Below are 18,927 nucleotides of genomic sequence, written 5' to 3' on the forward strand. Positions count from 1 at the left end.
AAGTGTTCGCTTCGTTGGGAGGTAAGAAGAAAGAGCAAACTTTTGTCGTCCGTTATATTATTGTCTTGGGTAATTTGATAAGCAAGAGCACTGTGGCCAAGATGACCGCGTCTCGTCTTCCTTCCATTGTTATTACCATTGCAAGGTTTCTTCGATCGAGAGTTTAATTTCTTAATTATCTCGTAATCGAGAATTCGATCGGGATTGTAGTAGAGGAGAAGAAAACTTTCTGCTTTTCCGTAAAAATATTTTCAAGAAGTGGAGGAAAGAGCAGCGTTCGAAGGTCGTTTCGTAGAGGAGATAACGACCATTCGAGATAGTCGAGACGTGACAACACGTATTTGATGTAAATCTCACCTTTTGCCCGATATTTACGCCATCCTATTTATACATGTGTGTGTGTGTGTATATATATATTTATATATATATTTATATCTTGTTACGGACAATTATAACGTCACAACAACATTTTAAACGGGGACCAGATAGCAAAACGTCGAACCACTCGAAATAGAATGCAATTTTGCGATCGAGCGTCGAGAAATAATTCTTTCAGGGTCGCGACTTTTACCTACCAGCATGATCGTTGTTTTTATAGCTTCATAGTTATTCAATCGTGCCGCGTTACGTAATATTGGTGAAAAAAAATTTACCTACAGAACGTTGTTAGAAATATCGCGTAGAAAATAGTATCCTGCTACTTAGTAGTGGGGCAAACTTGCCTTTTAACCGGGGACGTTAAGAGGAACGATCAAATTATTATTTTTTTTCTTTCTTTTTACATCGCAGGAGCAACGAGAAAAGGAAGGAGAAGTCTCGCGACGCGGCGAGATACCGTCGAAGCAAAGAGACGGACATTTTCACGGATCTAGCTGCCGCTCTTCCTGTAACACCGGAACAGGCAGCTCATTTGGATAAGGCCAGTGTGATGAGGCTTGCCATCGCCTATCTTAAAGTGCGCTCGGTGGTCGACTGCAGTAAGTGTTAAATAATTTCCTTGAGAAAAGAAAGAAATTCTTATTCGTCTTGTTAATCTTTAGTTCCAGGCCCGATGACCAAATCCGAAACGTTGAATCAAATGGACGAATTATTTTCCAAAGCTTTAAACGGATTCATGCTGGTGCTCTCCAGCGATGGAAACATGATCTACCTGTCGGAGAATGTGAGCGATTATCTTGGTATTTCCCAGGTGTGTTTCCCGGTAAAACGAGAAAAATATTTACCAATGATGGAAAGTAGGAGCTTTATTTAAGTCATTCCGTCCATTTCAGATGGATATGATGGGTCAAAGCGTGTACGAATACAGCCATCCGTGTGATCACGAGGAATTGCGGGAATGCCTGTCCTCGAAACCACTCGAGAACAGCGAGAAACGTGCTTGCAGTTTTTTCTTGCGACTCAAGTGTACGTTGACCAGCAAAGGAAGGAAGGTCAATCTAAAAAGCGCTTCCTACAAGGTAGAAACTTTTCCAATAAATAAAGGAAGACAAAAGAGCCTCCCGTTCAGGTTAATTATTATGCAACGCCTCTTTTTCTTCTTGCCCGCGACAGGTGATTCATTGTACCGGTAGATTAACATACATCCGCGACCCGGTATCGAATTCGTCGGAGAACGACGAAACGAAAAAGGACGAGGAGGGAAACGAACGGGACACTGGAGCCTCGTTGGTGCTTTTGGGGTGTCCCATACCGCATCCTAGCAACATCGAGATCCCGTTGGGACGTCACACTTTCCTCTCCAAGCATAGCCTCAGCATGAAGTTCACGTACGCCGACGAAAAGTGAGTACGTTTACGGATCGTAAAAGTTGTGCGTAAAATGACGATAACGTTAAAAAAAAAGAAAAAAATGTTTCCTTTTATCCACGGTTTCCGCTAGGTTGGCTGAATATCTGGGTTGGAACAGCGAAGAGTTAGTGGGACAATCCGTTTTCGAGTTCTATCACGCCCTCGACAATTTGGCTCTGGATAAATCTTTTAAATCACGTGAGTAAAAGCCAATTGACGGTCATTTGAATATAACGTTCACGGCTCGTTCGCTATTTTAGAAGCGAGCAGCGACGAATCTTTTATTTGCGTGCGCGTGTAAACGTTTTCGCTTCTGTTAATTTCGAAGGCTTTTTCTTTTTTTTTTTTTTCTTTTTTAAAAACTAATAAGGAAAAATTTTTTCTAAGCTCATTAGGATTGTAAAATCTTAAAACACGTGACCCCGTTTCGAGCGGAATCTCTTCCCATCGTGATGTTATTCATCTAATACGCGAGAGATGGTATCGATCGACGTAGCTGCGACGAAAGAAAAAGAAAGATGAGTTGTAGGCGTTTAGGCGTTTAGAGAGAATTGTACGATCTTTGTGTCGGGTGAACGACACCATAAAAGAAACGATTTCAAGGGCAACGATTTACTAACGAGATTTTTTGGACCAAATTTTATCGCTTCCGTTATTTTTCGTTATGTTTCTTTCTTTCTCTTTTTTCAATTAAATGTAAATCATATCATTTAGTTGCAAATTTTCTTTATATATCTTATATATCCATGCTTTTTGCCGAGTTTTTATACCGTCTCGCCACAGATACGTGGTCCATTCCCTGATCGAATGTAATCTCTCTTTCCATCTCTCGATTTACGAGAAGGGACCACGCGCGTTCCATTCCTCCTGCGGATCGCGATAAGGGAAGCTTCGAAGAACCTTCCAGTCCGCACGCATCATCCTCGATAAGCTGGCTCAACGAACGATATAAGAATTCACCTTAGAATAATCTCGTTTTATTCCAGTAAAACGAATAGCGAAAAACTTTAGATAAGAATAACAATTTCGCTGGCGATTCAGAGGATATCGAGAATGATTACGCGAGTCATCGTGACGCGTTTTCAACGATAATTCGATTCCACACAGTTGCCCCACCCCATTTCAAATTTCGCCCGATTACGTGCGAGAGATTGGTAATTCCTGTGCGAATCTTTCGTCATCCAGGATACGTTGCGTGCGCAGTATCGATACGGCGAATATAAAGCCCCTCGAAATCCCGTCCAGCGTTGAAGAATCCTTGGCCGGGCCGCTGATTCAAATCTGTTTCGCGCTGTTTCAGTGTTCAGCAAGGGTCAATGCGAGACGGTCGCCTACAGATTTCTCGGGAAACGCGGAGGATACGCTTGGGTCGTGACACAAGCCACTCTGATCCACTGTTCCAAGCAGCAAAAACCGTTGTCCGTCGTCTGTGTAAATTACATTCTAAGGTAGGATCGATCTTTAATCACGTCCTCCTGCATGACGCGTGTGTCACGGAGTATCTTCCGCTTCCTGCTTATCTCTGTGCATGATATAATTATTGTACACGATTAATTTTCGCATTTTAATCCGAGAGAGTTTCCCTCGAATTTTTATAATACTTGGAAGGTGGAGGGATAAAAGTTAAATTTTACGATCGAGAAGGAAAACCAGCTCGATATCTTTCTTCTCGAATATCTCTCCCCCCTCCTCCATATAACATAACACAAAACAAATATCGCGTATACCTCCTGAGAACGAAAGAAAGTTGATTGGCTTCGAGAACGCCTTCAGTTTATTTATCGCCTCCATCAGATTATACACGACACCTATTTTTCGTTCGCCGAACTCTTTTAGCTAAACTAAACGATTACCGCCGCTAATCACGCAAGGTAAGTGCTCTTCATGTTTTTTTTCTTACGCTTGCATGCAGATCCCTCTTATCGATCAGAATCCAATGCCCGCCTCTCTCTCTCCCCCTCCCTCCCTCCTTTTCCCTCCCTTCGTTTACGGAAGATACTTCTGACCAGCACCGCCTTTTCCGCGTTTTACGAGGCGGATTTATCTCGCCAAAGTCGGCAAGATTCTACCCCATCGAATCTATTCCCTCCATTTCTTGGTTCGAGCTACTTTACGGAGCACAACTGACGCAACATTTAGCAATACGAGTGTCTTGCGTCAGATCTTCAGACATCTGAAACGTGTGCGTTTAAACGCACATGCTACGTGTCGAGCCAATTCCAGTAGCGCAGTTCCCGTAAATTACATGTTTTTCCGCGAAACGTAGAAGAGCGGTATATTAGCTAGTCAACGATAATAATTATGACGCAATACGTGTCTGTGAGCTAGCAATGAACGTCTCTTTGAGCTAGCAATCGACTTGTGTACGTCGGACAACATCTCGATTGTGACAATTGTAACGGGAAAAAATTATTTGTGAAATTTCATTAATTTTTACACATATATATATATATATATTTTTTTTTTTACGAGATTACAAAGAATAATTAGTTGATATATCTCGGTAATTAGAAATTCTCTCATACAATTTTACAAAGAATTCGATTTACATCGAATTACGTCGTTCGTGAAAAATAGTGAAAAAGTATTCGCACGCTTATGGATAATTTATTTACAAAAAGATGTCGCACGAGAATCGGGAAGCGTGTTGAATTACGTGTTCAAATGGTAAAAGTTAAACGGTAAAAACAATTTTGACCAATTATCATCAATCGGTAATACGAAGTAAAAAGAGTAGGAGAGCTATTAAACTCTATTTAACCGGTCAAACAAGCAGGCGCGCCGCGGTATTCGGTCATCGGGAAACAAATAAAACGGCTACCGTTTCTTCCATCCCGTCTTCATCCCCGCGGTAATTTCGAGTCGATGCCATCCCCTCTCTGCCTCTCGGCCCCCCACTTCTTGCGTAACACGCGTTCGAAAGGGTCGAACCCTCGGAAAGAGTAAGCAAGATGATCGTCGAGCAAGCGGAATCTCTTGCCCCGCATAAAGAAAAAAAGCCCCTCTTTGTCCCTTGCCCCTAAAGGAGTTTAGGGATCTTCCTCTAGTTTACTCGATCCGAGGGTTGCCTGCTAGATTTCCTTCTTCGATCCCTCTTCCTCTTTCGAATTTTCCTTCTGGATCCTTTCCTTTTTTTTCCCTTTCTTTTTTTTCCCTCTCTTCCTTCTCCTCTCGCTGAATCTTCCGGATTTAGTTTATTGCTCCCTTACGGGGATCGATTTCGGTTTATCGTCGTGGGGAAAATTCGAAATCGATGCGGTTATATCCCGGGCGAAGGGAAACGGGCGAAGATAAACGGCATAAGGGTCCCCCTCCCCCTTCCTCTCGCTTCGAGCCGAACAAGATAACTCGACGACGGTTTATTGCATAGATGCTCGTTGCGGCCAAAACGTTGTGTACGAAACGGAACGTGCCAAATTTTTTTCACGCGCCAACACGCGTTTCGCAACGCTAAGCCATCGTAATTATGAAACGTGCGGTGTACGTGTGTCAGCTTGACATTTTCTTTTTTTTTTTTCTCTCTTTTCCTTTTTTCTTTTTCAACCGAACGAAACGAAAGGACGACCGGCTCTCTTCTTTTTAGAGAAGTGGGGCGAGAGTTTCGTTCGGGATGAAAAGGAAGAAGGAAAGAAAGAAAGGAAGGGTGGGTTTGGAGGAAAGGGCTCGTGAAATTTTCGAAGCGTCCTTGGGAATAAAAGAGGGGAGGGAGCGGTGTAACCGTGCAACGCTTTCCTTGCTTATCTTGCATCGATTTTCGCGGGGTGCAAGGTCGACTCTTTTGGCCGATCCGAAAGATGAAAGTGGTGCCCAAATTTTCGAATTTCAATTCCTCGTCGAGCTCCTGGTGAGCTCGTTTATCCCTCGGAGGCTCGGTTGAAAAGGCGAGATGCTCGGACGAGAGATGGGACAGGTAGAAAAACCGAAGAAATAATTCTTATAAAGGGAAGAGGAAAAGTGTCAGGCCGAATCAACCTTTAAATTTTCCATTTATCTCAGAGGTGTTAACACCTATAAGATATCAATAACGTTCACGCCGCATCTTTGTGTCGATTTCGAACAATGCATAGGCCCAAAGTAAGAGAAATCTGACTTATTTATATTTACGAATTTACAACCGATTTCCTCATCTCCCTTTCTCAAAAATCTTCGATCTTCTACTGTTCACTTTCAGCCTCTTCGAATTTTGTTCGTTGCCCGCCGAGCAATGTCCTTTCACGTTGCTCCTCCTCCATTATACCGAAACTTTTAACCTCTAATAATCGTAAAAAGGAGGGAGAGAGAATAGATCAGGTAGTAATTCGTTGTTCGCAAAATTGTCCAGGAATAATAATAATAATAATAGGGAGAATGGAGAATTCAGTGGTTGAGGAGAGAGGCGTGTTCCGTATCCGTGTGAGTCGAGAGGAGGGGGAAGAAAGAAAGAAAGAAAGAAAAAAAGGACGGATTGTTTGGTCCGGTTCCGTGACGAGAGAGTGAAAGCGAAGGGCAAGAGACAGAGAGCTGGACGCGTCGCCTCGCGGCGCTTGCGCGACTTGCGTATTCCCGCGGCTCTTCCACCGTTTTAACCGTCGCGTTCCTCCTCCCGCTCCCCTCCCCCTCCGCGGTCGTCGATACTGCTCTTGTTCGCCCAGTGTCAGTTGGCGCGACCCCGAACGAAAGTGAGAGCGGTTCGTCGAAGGGGAGAAAGTCGGGCGGCGCGCAAACTCGGTCGCCGCGGCTCTCCCTTCGCCACCAGGAGGGACAATCCCAACAATCCTACGACGAACGCGGTTTCCAATCCGCAACAACGAGCCCAGTTATCTCCAGATAGAGCGAGGTGCGGGAGAAGACGCGCTCTCGCCCACCGTGTAACTAATTCTCGAGTCGGGGATCGAATCTTGTGAATAAGTTGCGAAGGGAGGGAGGGGTTGTTGTGCATCCTCGTTGATACACGGCTCGACGGATCGATGCATCCTCGCAGGCAGCCTATCGCGCAGCCGATGCTTCTCAATGAAAACCAGTGACGACTCTCGGTTCTCGGGAGGAGAGGCCGAACGAGCGAGCGACCGCTGAGCGGGAAGTCGCTCTTTGCTCGAACAACACGCCCGTTTGAATGAGAAAGGAAGTGTTGGGTGTCTCGATATTCGCAGATTTCTTAACGGACTTCTTATTCCTAAGTGACGAGATTTTTTGAAATTGGATAATAGGAAGAAGTAAGTCGATGGTAAACGAATAGAGAGCCGTGTTTTGAGAAATTTCCAAAGGGATCGACGAGTGGACCAGTTTTCTTTTTTACTTGAAATTTCTGCGGGGAGCGTGTTTACGGTGTTGGCGGAAATCCGCTTGTTTATCGGTGTTGATAAATCGTACAATGCGTTTCATTGACGGAATCTGGAACGTGACTGTTTAGAAAGGGAAACGGAGAAGTAATCCTGTTACGAAGAGGGACGCAATGTGCGTATTGGCGCGCGGGTACACGAGGTGGTCGTCACACGATAGCAAGATCCGTTCTTCCTCTTACGCGGCTAACGTTACCGCGCGATCTTAATGGATATTCGAGTTTCTTGACTGGTCTGTACAAACCCTGTGGGAAGCGAGACTTCCTGTGCCCGGAAAGAATAGGATCTTAGCACATCCTGACGCGTGGGCAAACCACCCACTGTGTTGAGTCTGATATTAGATAGTATAATTTCGCGAATCATTCGAATCGATCTGTTCGACGGCATTCGAAACTTTTTCGTAATTTTTAAATTACGACGAAAGCGAATCGGTAAAGAAATTTTTCGAAAACGATACGATCTCGTATCGTGTACTCGAATTCTTTCAGCGTGCGTACACTTTAGTCTCTCTGATAATAGTCTCCCGCTTTTATCAACGAGATAAAATTGACGCAAGCAAGGTCTGATGAAAACAAGAGTTTAACTCGTTATAACTTAACCCTTTCAACGTTGAGTATCGTTATACGTGCCATGTGCTTGTTGTTTTTCACCAGACGTTTCTCAGTCGATAAAAAAGAATTTTTGTTCCCAAGAAAATTGACCTTGGGGAAATTAAGAAAAGAGCGATCACAGCGCTTTGATCTCTATTCGACGATCTCGTGGTTCAACGTCCTTATTTTTTAAATTTTAAATCGTTTTTTTTTCCTATTTTTCGATTCTTCGATTCTCTCTCTCTCTCTCATGCTCCTCGAAAGGGAACACGCGCATCGCGCACAGGGCAGCAGCCTCCTCTATCCGTCTGCTTCTTCTCACCTCGTCTCTTATATTATCGATGGTTAAAATTTCCAAATAGGAAACTAACAATACGCACGTGTTATGCAACATTTTGTAAGATAAGGTTTACACGGTAAATCAGCGGCGTAGATGTACGCGTATCGATCATATTTTCGTCACGTGTTCGCAACAACCGAATTGGCCAATCCTTTTTCGTTTCCCTATTCTTCGCCCAATTTTCCTCGTGGAATGGAAAGCGTGTGATCAGTGACGATTTATCAATTGAATTATCAAAAAAGAAAATGCACACTTTTAATCCCCTTCCAAAGAAAAAATTGTTCGCGCATCTCGTATTCTTCTTTATTAGTGTAGTGCACCTGTGTTTGCTATTTCACGCTTAATCATCCTTTCTTCGTTTTAAAAACGCGTATTAAAAAAAAAAGCGACTCAGATAAAGTTTCTTTCCATGTGAAAAGATAAATTTTATTGGTAAGAAAAAAAAAAGAAAAAAAAGAAAAAATCACTACGTTGATAAGTTTTAACCCGTGTAAAATATTCGAGTTTTCGCGGGCACGGAGGAGATTCTCGTGGCGCGTCACGCGAGCGACCTTGACTGTCAGCCGGCTCGATTGCATAAGGATCGTTTTCAGTGACAATAGGAGTGGCCCCCCGACGCGAAACTCTTCGCGATAGATCCATATCGATCGATCGACCTATTACTAAATTGAAGGGGACGCCATTTTTTTCCACGTCCAATCATCCAAATTGGAGAGAAATTACGTCGTTCGTTCCTCTTAACGGATTTCCGTTCGGCCGAGCGACGTCGGTTGCGATCCGAGCTTTATCACCCGAGTCGGGATCGAGATTGAAGAAGAAAAAAAAAAAAAAAAATCCGACTCTCTCTCGATCGCAAATTGATGATTCGTCGATTCGTTCGAGAGGTTGTAATATATCCTGTCGAGTCACGTAAATTTCCATCAATTTCTTATCTAAGAAAGACCTTGCCGCCGCGATTCACGATCCGTGCACGTTATTGGTCAACGATGGTCACACATAATCGTGTACGCGCACGATGTATCCGATATCTCGATTCGTTACGAGTCGGTAATAATGAATTCCTCCGGCTGATTTTAAACGGATTCAAGTGTCTATTCCAGGAATTCGCTGTTGCGTCGAACCGTCTATCCGTGGATAACGAGCGTGGAAAAAGAAAATGGAGAAAGAAAAAATAAACTTAACTTAAGTTTTAACCGGGCATAATTGGCGAGAGAAATTCGGTATAATTTCGAAAGTCGTTTAAAAAACGAAGGAGAGAGGAAAGGAGAGGAAAAAGAGCGACCCATTTCTATCGGACCGCACGACTCGTCTCCCCCCCCTTTCGACCGCAGTTCAAGTAAGCTGCACAATTGCCGGTAGCTTATATAACCAACGTTAGAGCTTAAACGAATACGGTAAACACGACACGGCTCGTCTCGCTCGGTGATAGAGAACTATTCAAATAAATCTATTCGTAGACTAAGCTAACAATGTATGTATATTAGAAACAAACGTAGTCGGGCTAGAATCTTTGGTATACAGAGATGGGGGAGATGGTCTCGGACGATAGACGGTAAAAGAGGAAGAGAGAGGGAGAGCGAAAAGGCGAGCACTATCTCGCGAAAACCGATGACGCGAGCGATCAGCGAGAGCGAGTTCGCTAGCTCGGATTAGCTAGCGCCTCGTGACACACATTTTAGTATTGGCGAACGAGTGACTGATTTCGCGCGTGCCATCCAGAGGAAGGGATATATTCGTGCGCAGTATTAACGGTTGGATCGCGGCAACAACGGTACGGCGAAATCGAGTGATCCTTGGAGAGGAGGGGAAGGGGAAGGGGAAGCGGCCGATTCAAGTTTTCAATACGAAAGTTGATTCGGCCGTCAGTGATTCCGGTGCGATCGTCGTGAACGTCGCTTCTGCCTTCCTTAGTGTCCTATCTACTAATTTATCGTAAACATTGATCTTGTCCAATTTGTCTCTCTTTAATTTTAACTCGGACGATAAGGAAAAATTCTTCGAATTTTCTTACGAGAATTGAGAGAGAAAATACTAATTAGATCTTAGGGATATTTTCACTAAGGAAGGCAGAATTGTCATTCGTTTAATAACAGATTGCGTCACTTTACGAGAAATTGGTCACGGTTAAGCGCACGTGCTCGCGTGTTTCTCGATCTCGAAATTCGAACGAGAGTGAGCAAGAGTTTCGCAGTGTGAGAAGAGAGATGGACGAAATAAATGTATCCAAATGTCTAACGGGGGAAGGGGGGGTTAAGGATTTTTAACGGAGGAACAGAGAATTTCAAGGAGCGAGAAGGCGAGAGGAAGGATCAAGAAGAAGAGATGCGAGGAGGCGATTCGATTGATACGTGGATCGAGAGCAAGGCCAAAGTGCACCGAAATAGTTGACGGTAGCTTACAAAGGGCTATTAATATTTAATTCGATTCGTGGCTCGAATTTTCTCACAGGGACAAAGTTAAATAATGTGTCGATTGGAAAATCGTAATCGTCGCCGATTCAAGTGAGAACGATGGAAGATTGATCTAGGTCGTTGTATCTCGCGTTTCGTAACTGTTACGTACTCGCGTTACCAAATTTTACGAGTACGTAAGGCGACGATACGAAGAAAGTTCAAGTGGACTCGTCTTCTTTCCAAGATCCATTTTTTCTCTTCTTTTTTTTCAATGTGTATATGTATATATACACATTGATTAACGCCTTTTGCAAGGAGGACGAGAATGGAATCTCCAAAGCTTTGATTACGTTCCACGTCGTATTATAAAACGTTCAAACTGGATGAGTTTCGATAGGAACCAGGTTACACGCTTAAGGTTCAACACGATTTACGTTATCGTTCGGTTTCCAACACATTGCGCAATACGCATCACTGGCACCGGTTAATATTTTTAACTTTAACGCCGACAGTCCGTCGAGCTTCTTCTAATTTTATAGCCGCATGAAATTTAATAATTTACGATCAACAACCTCGATGATGGAAAAAAAAGAACCCTCTATTTTATTTAACGACTGTCGTTTCGATAATGTATAAAACAGGAATCCTGCTGATCTGAGGGAAAAATGTCCTTCGCCAATTTCTTCCGTTTCGACCAATAACGTTCAAATCTAAACAATTTTCGTTAGATCCATTATCAAATTGAACGCCTCGGAGTCGAGTTGAAATTCTCGAGTGAGAAAGGAAAGGAATCGCTGGATCGAATTTACCAAAATTCAACGTGCAACGATAGAATTAATCGACGATAATTGAAGCGAATCCACGTTAAATCAATAAGTCTCACCCTAAATCAATAATAATGAGGGCGATTAAACGGCAAATGTGGATCATCGGTATTTAGCCGGACGATTGGAATCGCGTGTCGGCCACGAGCGTGCGCGCAAGTTCGACGTCCTCGATTAAGCGTTCTACGCGGGCTGGGTATTTTTAAATTCACTGTGATCGCCGCGATATACGAGACATCCCGTGCGTGCTCGAATAAAGTTTCATTTCCTCGCGGGATCCTCGGCCAGGGAAACAGACGCCGTCTAATTTGCGAATACGCGGTCTGAGAAAATCCTCCTCTTCAGAACTTATCAAAGTCTTATTCGATTTTTCTCCACCGCGGGTTTAATCGCAGGCTATGGTCGAAATGTCTCTGTCGGGTAAATACCGAGTTCTAGATACTGCAATTGGTGCACGGATCGATACGATCGAAAGGGGCCATAAAGGGGACACGAGACCCCTATCTCGTCCCCTAACCTGGATTAGCCTCGGTTTAGGGGAGGCCAATTTTCTTCTCGTCGTTTTTCCCTACGAGGGAAATCGAGGGGACGGAAATAAAAGATAACGAATTATCCGGGATGTGGAAAATGGCGGTATAAAAAATGTAGAGAAGAGCGGAGAGAAAAAAAAACGGGGTCGAGGAAGTCGGAGAAGCGAAAACGTAGCAAGAGGAGGACTAGAGTATTTTCGTTTCCACCGAAAAACATCTCTTCCCTCCTCCTCCCCCTTCTCCCTCTTGTTTGTTTGTCTAGGTTACTCCACTCGCCACCCACGTGTTTGTCACAGTTCCTCCCTTCTTGCTTCGTGACCGATCCATTTTTCTTTTTTCTCGTTCACGCATTTTCCTCCTCGATCCCCAGTTTCGCTTTTTCCCTCCTCGCCGCCTCGATTGAGTAAGAACGAATCCGGACCAATGGGGAGGCGAGGCGAGTCACAGTTTATCGAAACGCGGCGTTTCCTTCCTCTTTCTCTCTCACCGTCGCGATCTTACATCGAACATTTCGTAACGAGGTGAGGTTTATCTTCGCTTCGGCTAGATAATCTGTCGCGCGCGCTAATACACCCGCGTGTCACGTCGCGCCGCACCGCGATGCCCAACCACGCTGCTGCGGCAAAAAACATTCTTTTTTTCGCGGCAGTCGTTCTCGGCCGCTCGTCTATCAACCAGCTGCGTGTCTCGCGCCGTCGATTCGATCCCATCGCGTATCTATTCCATTTTAATAATCGAGCGCAAAAGTGTGTATATATGTATATATATATGTATATATGTATATATCATGTATATGAGCCGTTGAAAATTTAGGTAAGAATCGAGAGATCGAGATTGGTGAATTGGAAATTGGTGAAGTTGAAAGCATATATTTCAAGAATGTAAATATACGCATATTCGAAGTCAGGATGAAGTCGTGAGACACGTTTTCGTTGGAATCGGTTTACTCGATCAAGAAACGGAGATTCGGACGGGAAAGTGACCCGTATACGAATAAAATTGCGCGATGGAACAAGCAGGCAATCGCTAACATCGTGACGCGAACGATTTTCATTATTATTCGCGCGTCAATAAGTCCGTTGCGTTCGTTTTCTCGTCACTTACGATCTCCTTCTTTTTCACGATTCAACGTTTTATCGTTTAATAAATGTCGCCGCTAACGTGACCTTCTTTTTTCTTTTTCTTTTTCTTTCTTTTTTTTCGTCCGCCTAGCGCGATAAATATTCAAACGCAATTCAAATCTATGTGCAATTATAATCCGAATTCCGCGCGTGCCTCGTTATTTATTTCGTATTGAGCGTAATGGGAAAACGAAAACGAGAGAATAACGTTGCGTGAAATTGTCCGCAAATGTCTCTCTTGGCTGATTTACGAATACAGATTCTCGGCATTGAGTCTATCGAAAAAGGCTATCATCCGCGTCATTTTACATCTACGCGTTTCTTAATAATCCTCTCGAAAAAGAGGAGCTTAAAATACTCGAATACTCGGTCCCCCTCGATACATATTTCTCATTCGGTTAGATTACAACGTTTGTAACGTTTATCGAAAACACAGAAGATAGCCTATTACTCATGTTGGACAGGTAATTTACACAGGTTGTTAAAAAAAAAAAAAGAAAAATTGTATGCAAAATATGCGATCCTCGTATTATTATTAGCTTGTTCATATTCGTCGTTCGTATTCAATAGTTCATAAAAACCGATCGGCGTGATCGCTCGTCGTCTGCCAGTTATCGGTCAGATATCGCGAGCATCGTCGTACGATTGTGTCACGCAACGGAGAGAGAGAGAGAGAGAGCGAGAGCGCGCGACGGAATAAGAGGTGAGGGAACGATCGAAAGACGAGCACGGCGGCGAAATCGCGGATCGAATATGGGTGAATGGAGAGAGAGTGTGGCTGGTCGCGGCGACGCACACGGGCGCCGCGGCAAGCGCAGAGCGCGCGATCCTCGAGCGAGCGAGCGAGCGAGCGAACGAAGCCAGTGCGAGTGCAACGTTTCTCCCGCTAGTGTCAGTGCCAGTGCCAATCGTGCGCCATTCCTGCCGTTTGCCGGAAGACGAGGCGTTCGGAGATCGCGTGCCTCTCCCCCCTCTCTTTTTTTTCCTCCTCGTTCCACTCGTCTCCACACGCGTTTCGAACGGAACGATGATCGTTTGACGGTCGAGGACCACTGGATTCGAGGAAGGGACCGATACGTCCAGCGAATATTTTATATATATATGTATATATGTGTACGTGTACGTATAGATATCGGCGTTTCCCCTGAACGAAAGGTGTCGTCGTCGGGACGATGGATATTTAGGAAACGTCAAACGTTGAACGAGATCGGCTGGATGGTTGCTCGGCGGAACGGTTAAGGTTAAAAATTTTATTGTATTGTTTTCTCTCGGTGTTGGTGTTGGATAGATGTTTGTGCGCGAACGAAGACGCGGAGTTGGGGCGCGGAGACGAGACGAAACGCGAGAGAGAGAATGACGCGAGTCCACGGATCGTACGATCGATCAATTTTCAACAGGGAGGGTAGCCTCTGGTAGGCAACAAGCAGCAGCGTGGCTTGTATCGTTACATAACTTCGACGCACTCGGTTATTCGAACGGCGAAACCACTGACAAACACATACACACACGGGGAGGGGGGACGTGTAATTTTCTTCCCATGCTCGCGAAACCGGACACTGCCGCACCACTAGTTTCTTTTCCACTTCGTGACGTCCCCTCCCCTTTCTCCCTCCCTCCCCGCTACGTAAACAAGTTCGCGTTTCCTTCTTTAATCGCCCAACCGATTTTCGAGCGTGGACGTCAGGAACCGAGAGGCTCGGTTTCTTGTATCTCGGCCAAAAAGTCTCTCTCTCTCTCTCTCTCTCGGCATCGTCGTGTGCGTCTCTTCGAAGAAACGTCGTTGTCGCGCGGGGTACAGGAAGTCGTCGCGTTGTTTGTTTCCGTTTCAAGGGCAGCCCCTCGTCCGGGGGATGGATCCGCGGGCGGAAACGCGAGGTTTTTCGATCGTGTTTCGATCGGTGCCAAGCGGAGACGAGAAGACGTACGGCGGCCTCCCTTTTTCTCAGGGCAAGGAGGAGGCCCCCGAGAACGAGGCAAAGGCCGCCCAAGAAGAACGCGTGTCGACTGTGATTCGTGCCAAAATCGTTGGGAAACTCGCGCAACGCTCTCCGTTCCCCGCTCCTCTCTCCCTCTCGTTATCGACGCTGCGGATAATCGAAAAGAAAAAGAGAAAGGAGAAGGAGGAGGAGGAGGAGGCGATGATCGCGAGACGTGGGCGGGAAATTTCGAGGGAGGAGGACGGAAGAATAGGCGGAAGAATGGGAAAACGAGCGGCAGGGGGGAGTAACCAGATGGGCAGATGGGTGGAAAGAGGGGATTGATCCCACGTGCTCGATTGCACAAGTAACCCGGCGGTCGGCCGTCACTCTATTTTTAACAATACCGGCCGCATATTTAACTCGCACCTAACTCAACCTAATCTCTCTCTCCCTCCCCCTCTCTCTCTCTCTCTCCCTCCTTCCTTCCCGACGCGACACGTATCGTCGTTTCGACGGCGATTCCCTTTTTCTCTTTCCATCGTTCTTTACGGATCTCGAGAAGTCGTCTCGATCGGAATCGAACGGTGGACGATTTCGCACGGTCGAGAGGGAGAACCAAGAACTCCCCTCCCCTTTCTCCCTCCTGCCTCGGAGGTATCGCTAATCTCGCGGGTCGACAACACGTTGTCGCGAGGCGTACGAGGTCGCGCCGTTTATTTTCCTACTTGAGCGGCTCGGCAGAATTCATCTCGCTCGCCAACAACACTCGAAGAAACGGTCGAAGACGAACGACCGGTGGCCCAACTAAAAATAAGCCCCGCGTTTTTTATCGTGCCACTGCGTGCCGTTATGCAAGTCGATTCGCGAACTCGCGGCCGCCGAGGTGAAGGAGGGGGCGGAGGAGGACGTTCCCCGCCGATCGAACGATTCGAAGCGAGCCGAGCAGGTTCCGAGCGCAGAATGGAACGATGGAAGGAAGCCGATTCTCCTCTCGTTCGAGCTCCCCAAGTTTGTGAGATCGATCGACGAGATTCTCTCGCTCGTGATTTGTGCGCAGCCACGAGGCGGCCGCAACCAAGCTCCTGCCGTTCCACGTTTGGGGTCCCGCTGGTCAATTTGCGACAATTACCGAGCCGTTGCGACTGGTTAAAGTTAGTTAGTGCTCGGCTCGGTCTACACGATGCGCAAGCTAAGCGCGAATATCGTCAGACGTCTCTCTCTCACCGTTTTCACGCTTCCTCTCTCTCTCTTTCTCTTTCACTTTCGTCCAGTTTAAACTCGCATCGTATCCCGTGTATCGCACGCAAGTTTGTCGGATTATTTATTGGAGAAATTACACGAATTTTCATATCCGCGTTCGTCTTACGATGAATCCGTGTCCCGCCGAATGAAAATTTGTTATTCGTGGCCGATTACGCCTCGTCTGCATGCTCGATGGACCGCTTGAGCGGTCGTAACCTTCGCGATAACCTATATCAAAATATCGAACGATTGGTCCGGAGATCGGCGATTGATCGGCCGACTGCTCGCAGAACGATCGATTCTCGAGCTTTAATTCCTCGTGCGAACATTCTTCGTTGCGACATTCGTCTATTCGTATCTTTATCCAAAAGATCGCGAAATAAGGGGAAAGGAAGGAAGCGTGCGGGGATAAGAAGATCGGGCGCCGTTTGGAAACAAACGATTGGGTATTTTGGCAGACGGGTTAACCACGCTGCTCTTCGGGTTAGATTCGATGAATAAACGTGCTCGAGAAAGGCCATAAAATGTGACCGTGGTAATGGCAGGCTGGCCGACCTCGATCCACTGCCAGTCGTTGCTCGAATCGGGAGGGAGAATTTTCATTGAGGGAACTCGATCGGTAGAAGAAACTAGTTTCGTTGCTCTCGACGAGCGTGGTACGCGATCGAACGGCGCGTAATAATTGTTACGTAAGGAGAGGGGAGGAAGGAGAGGGAGAGGGTCGTAAGTTAAAAAACCGTGGCCATGTGGCCGTTGGTTCGCTCTCGAGGGTCAGGACCCGCGCGAACGAACGTGCGAGAGGGGGGCGCGAGCTCGTTCGAGGTTTAAAGTAGGCCGTCCAAGATGCGAGCTCTGTCTCAGTCGTCCATTCAACCTGTTCGCGATTCGGTCGTACTGCCAACCTACTCATCTTCTTCCGTTCCGTCTTCTCCATACCCTCCTTTTCTTTTCTTCTTTCCCGTTTCTGCAACGTTTCCGATTTCCCTCGGGTCGAGATCGATCGAATCTCTCGCTCGCCCAATACCCAACCGTATTCTCGAAAGTCTGGAGGAGAATTGGGCGATCCTGTTCAGAGAGAGAGAAAGAGAGAGATCGCGCGACGAGCAGTTTCCACCAGGTAGGATTTCTGGTTTCAGCGGTGTGGAACGCGAGGATGAGGTGTACAGCGCGCGTCAGCTCGCAGCACGTGACACCGAGAAGGCCGTGAAGCCGGAGGAACCGGCCGATCCCATCCTCGTCGAGCCTCTGCTCGCGACCAAGCTTCGTCTCCGCGTCCAGGTGAACAATAACAACAACAGCAGCAGCAGCGACAACAACAACAAGAGCAACAAGGGTAACGATAACCTGGAAGAAGCGACGTTGGACGGGAGCGAGGAGCGATTCTCCCTGTCGGCCGCGCAGCAACCGGAAATTGGTATCGACTCGTTCGATCGCGCGAAGCCGTTGACAGTGACCAGCTCGACTTTCCGCGCGGCGGACAACAAGCCGAGGAGGGGTCAGGACGGCTCGCGGAAGGATAACACCTTCCCGAGACCGGTCCAGTCAACGGAGAAATCGTTCGTCGGCGTGGAAGCGCTGAAACAATCTCTCGAGGAGTCAATCAAGGAGAACAACGAGCCGAAAAAGAAGCAGCAGTGTCGCCAGCAGTCGGCCGGTGGCCGTGCTCCGTTCGAGTTCCAGGTACGCGCACAAATACAAGTTTTTGGGAGTGGAAGAATAACTCTTGGCGAACGATCTTTTAGGGTAAACCCGCGCTGGAATACGATCCGGAGACCGCTGTTCGCCAGGACAGACCGCACGTGGTCACCAGACACCTGTTCGCTTCCATTGCCACGCAGCAACAGCAGGAACAGCAGATCACTTGCAGACCACCGCCACAAACAGCGACTGCGAGTATCTTCGCACCTCGTACCGAGGACATGAACAAAGGCTTCTTGACTTTCAGCGAGGATCATCCAGGCCTTACGAGTGGGTGTCGTTTCCCTCTTTCAAACCCTCCCTCCCAATCTTGGAAACATTTCTCGCCAATATTTCTTTTTCTCCTCGCGTCGAACCATGCCTCGTTCGATGGCAGAAATTTTTGGGAGAAGAGAGATCGTATTTTCCCTTATCTCGCCCCCCTTTGTCGTTACTCGTCGACCCGGAAACGTTTCTCGCACCGTGGAAATGTTGCAGTGCTGAAGGACGAGCCGGAGGACCTAACGCATCTGGCGCCCACACCTGGCGACGTGTGCGTCCCCCTCGAGGACACGCCTTTCCTCTCGGAAATGCTCGACGAGTTTATCCTTAGTAGCGACAACTATTGTCCCCTGCTCAGCCCGGGCGGAGCCTTGGCCCCCGAGTTGCGATCCACGGATTTCGGCGACCCCCTCAAGGACGCCGAGTTGGGCGACACCCCGAGAAGCAAGGACCTGGGGGAGTCGTTGGCCGACAGCGACCCGTTCATGTACGGCGACTCGCCGAGCAGTCCTTGCAGCATCGATCCGACCGCCGTTTCGCCCCAGCTCGCCAAGTATCGTCAAGTGAGTCGTCGTTCGATCGAAAAGGGGATAGAATCTTTTTCTCTCGATACTCTTTTTCCCCTCTCCTCCCTCTCTCTCTCTCTCTCTTCCTTTTTCAGAGCCCGGAGAGAAGCATAGACTCGTTGGGCAGCCCGACCGGTGGCAGCGGCGCCGACGGTTTGTCGGAGGACGAGATGCTGATGCTGGGATTGAACGACAGCATAGCCGACGACGAGCTCGAGTTGAGGGCTCCTTACATACCGATGTCGGACCAAGACGAGGCGTTGGATCTGCTCATCAGCAACGATATGGTGATGTGGAGCCCGCCCCAGACGACGGATCAGAAGAACGGTCTGAAATGG

General features: G+C 46.9%; 1 protein-coding gene and 1 long non-coding RNA gene across 3 annotated transcripts in view; both read left to right on the forward strand.

Annotated features, from left to right (window-relative positions):
- The window catches only part of LOC107997811 (protein similar), a 28,460-nt gene that overhangs the window by 5,031 nt on the left and 4,502 nt on the right, over positions 1–18,927 (forward strand). For both annotated transcript variants that reach the window (XM_017056660.3, XM_028666746.2), the window contains exons 2-11: positions 790–977; positions 1,041–1,189; positions 1,272–1,457; positions 1,552–1,781; positions 1,879–1,985; positions 3,088–3,235; positions 17,201–17,744; positions 17,807–18,032; positions 18,240–18,586; positions 18,685–18,926. In XM_017056660.3, the coding sequence (XP_016912149.3) occupies positions 790–977; positions 1,041–1,189; positions 1,272–1,457; positions 1,552–1,781; positions 1,879–1,985; positions 3,088–3,235; positions 17,201–17,744; positions 17,807–18,032; positions 18,240–18,586; positions 18,685–18,926 (2,367 nt within the window). The remainder of the gene's footprint in view (positions 1–789; positions 978–1,040; positions 1,190–1,271; positions 1,458–1,551; positions 1,782–1,878; positions 1,986–3,087; positions 3,236–17,200; positions 17,745–17,806; positions 18,033–18,239; positions 18,587–18,684; position 18,927) is intronic.
- On the forward strand, positions 9,815–13,417 carry LOC133666117 (uncharacterized). Its single transcript, XR_009829786.1, has 2 exons — positions 9,815–9,967; positions 10,129–13,417. It is a non-coding gene; the product is annotated as an uncharacterized LOC133666117 (long non-coding RNA).

This window comes from Apis cerana, linkage group LG5 (assembly GCF_029169275.1).
Source record: "Apis cerana isolate GH-2021 linkage group LG5, AcerK_1.0, whole genome shotgun sequence".
Taxonomy (NCBI): Eukaryota; Metazoa; Arthropoda; class Insecta; order Hymenoptera; family Apidae; genus Apis; species Apis cerana.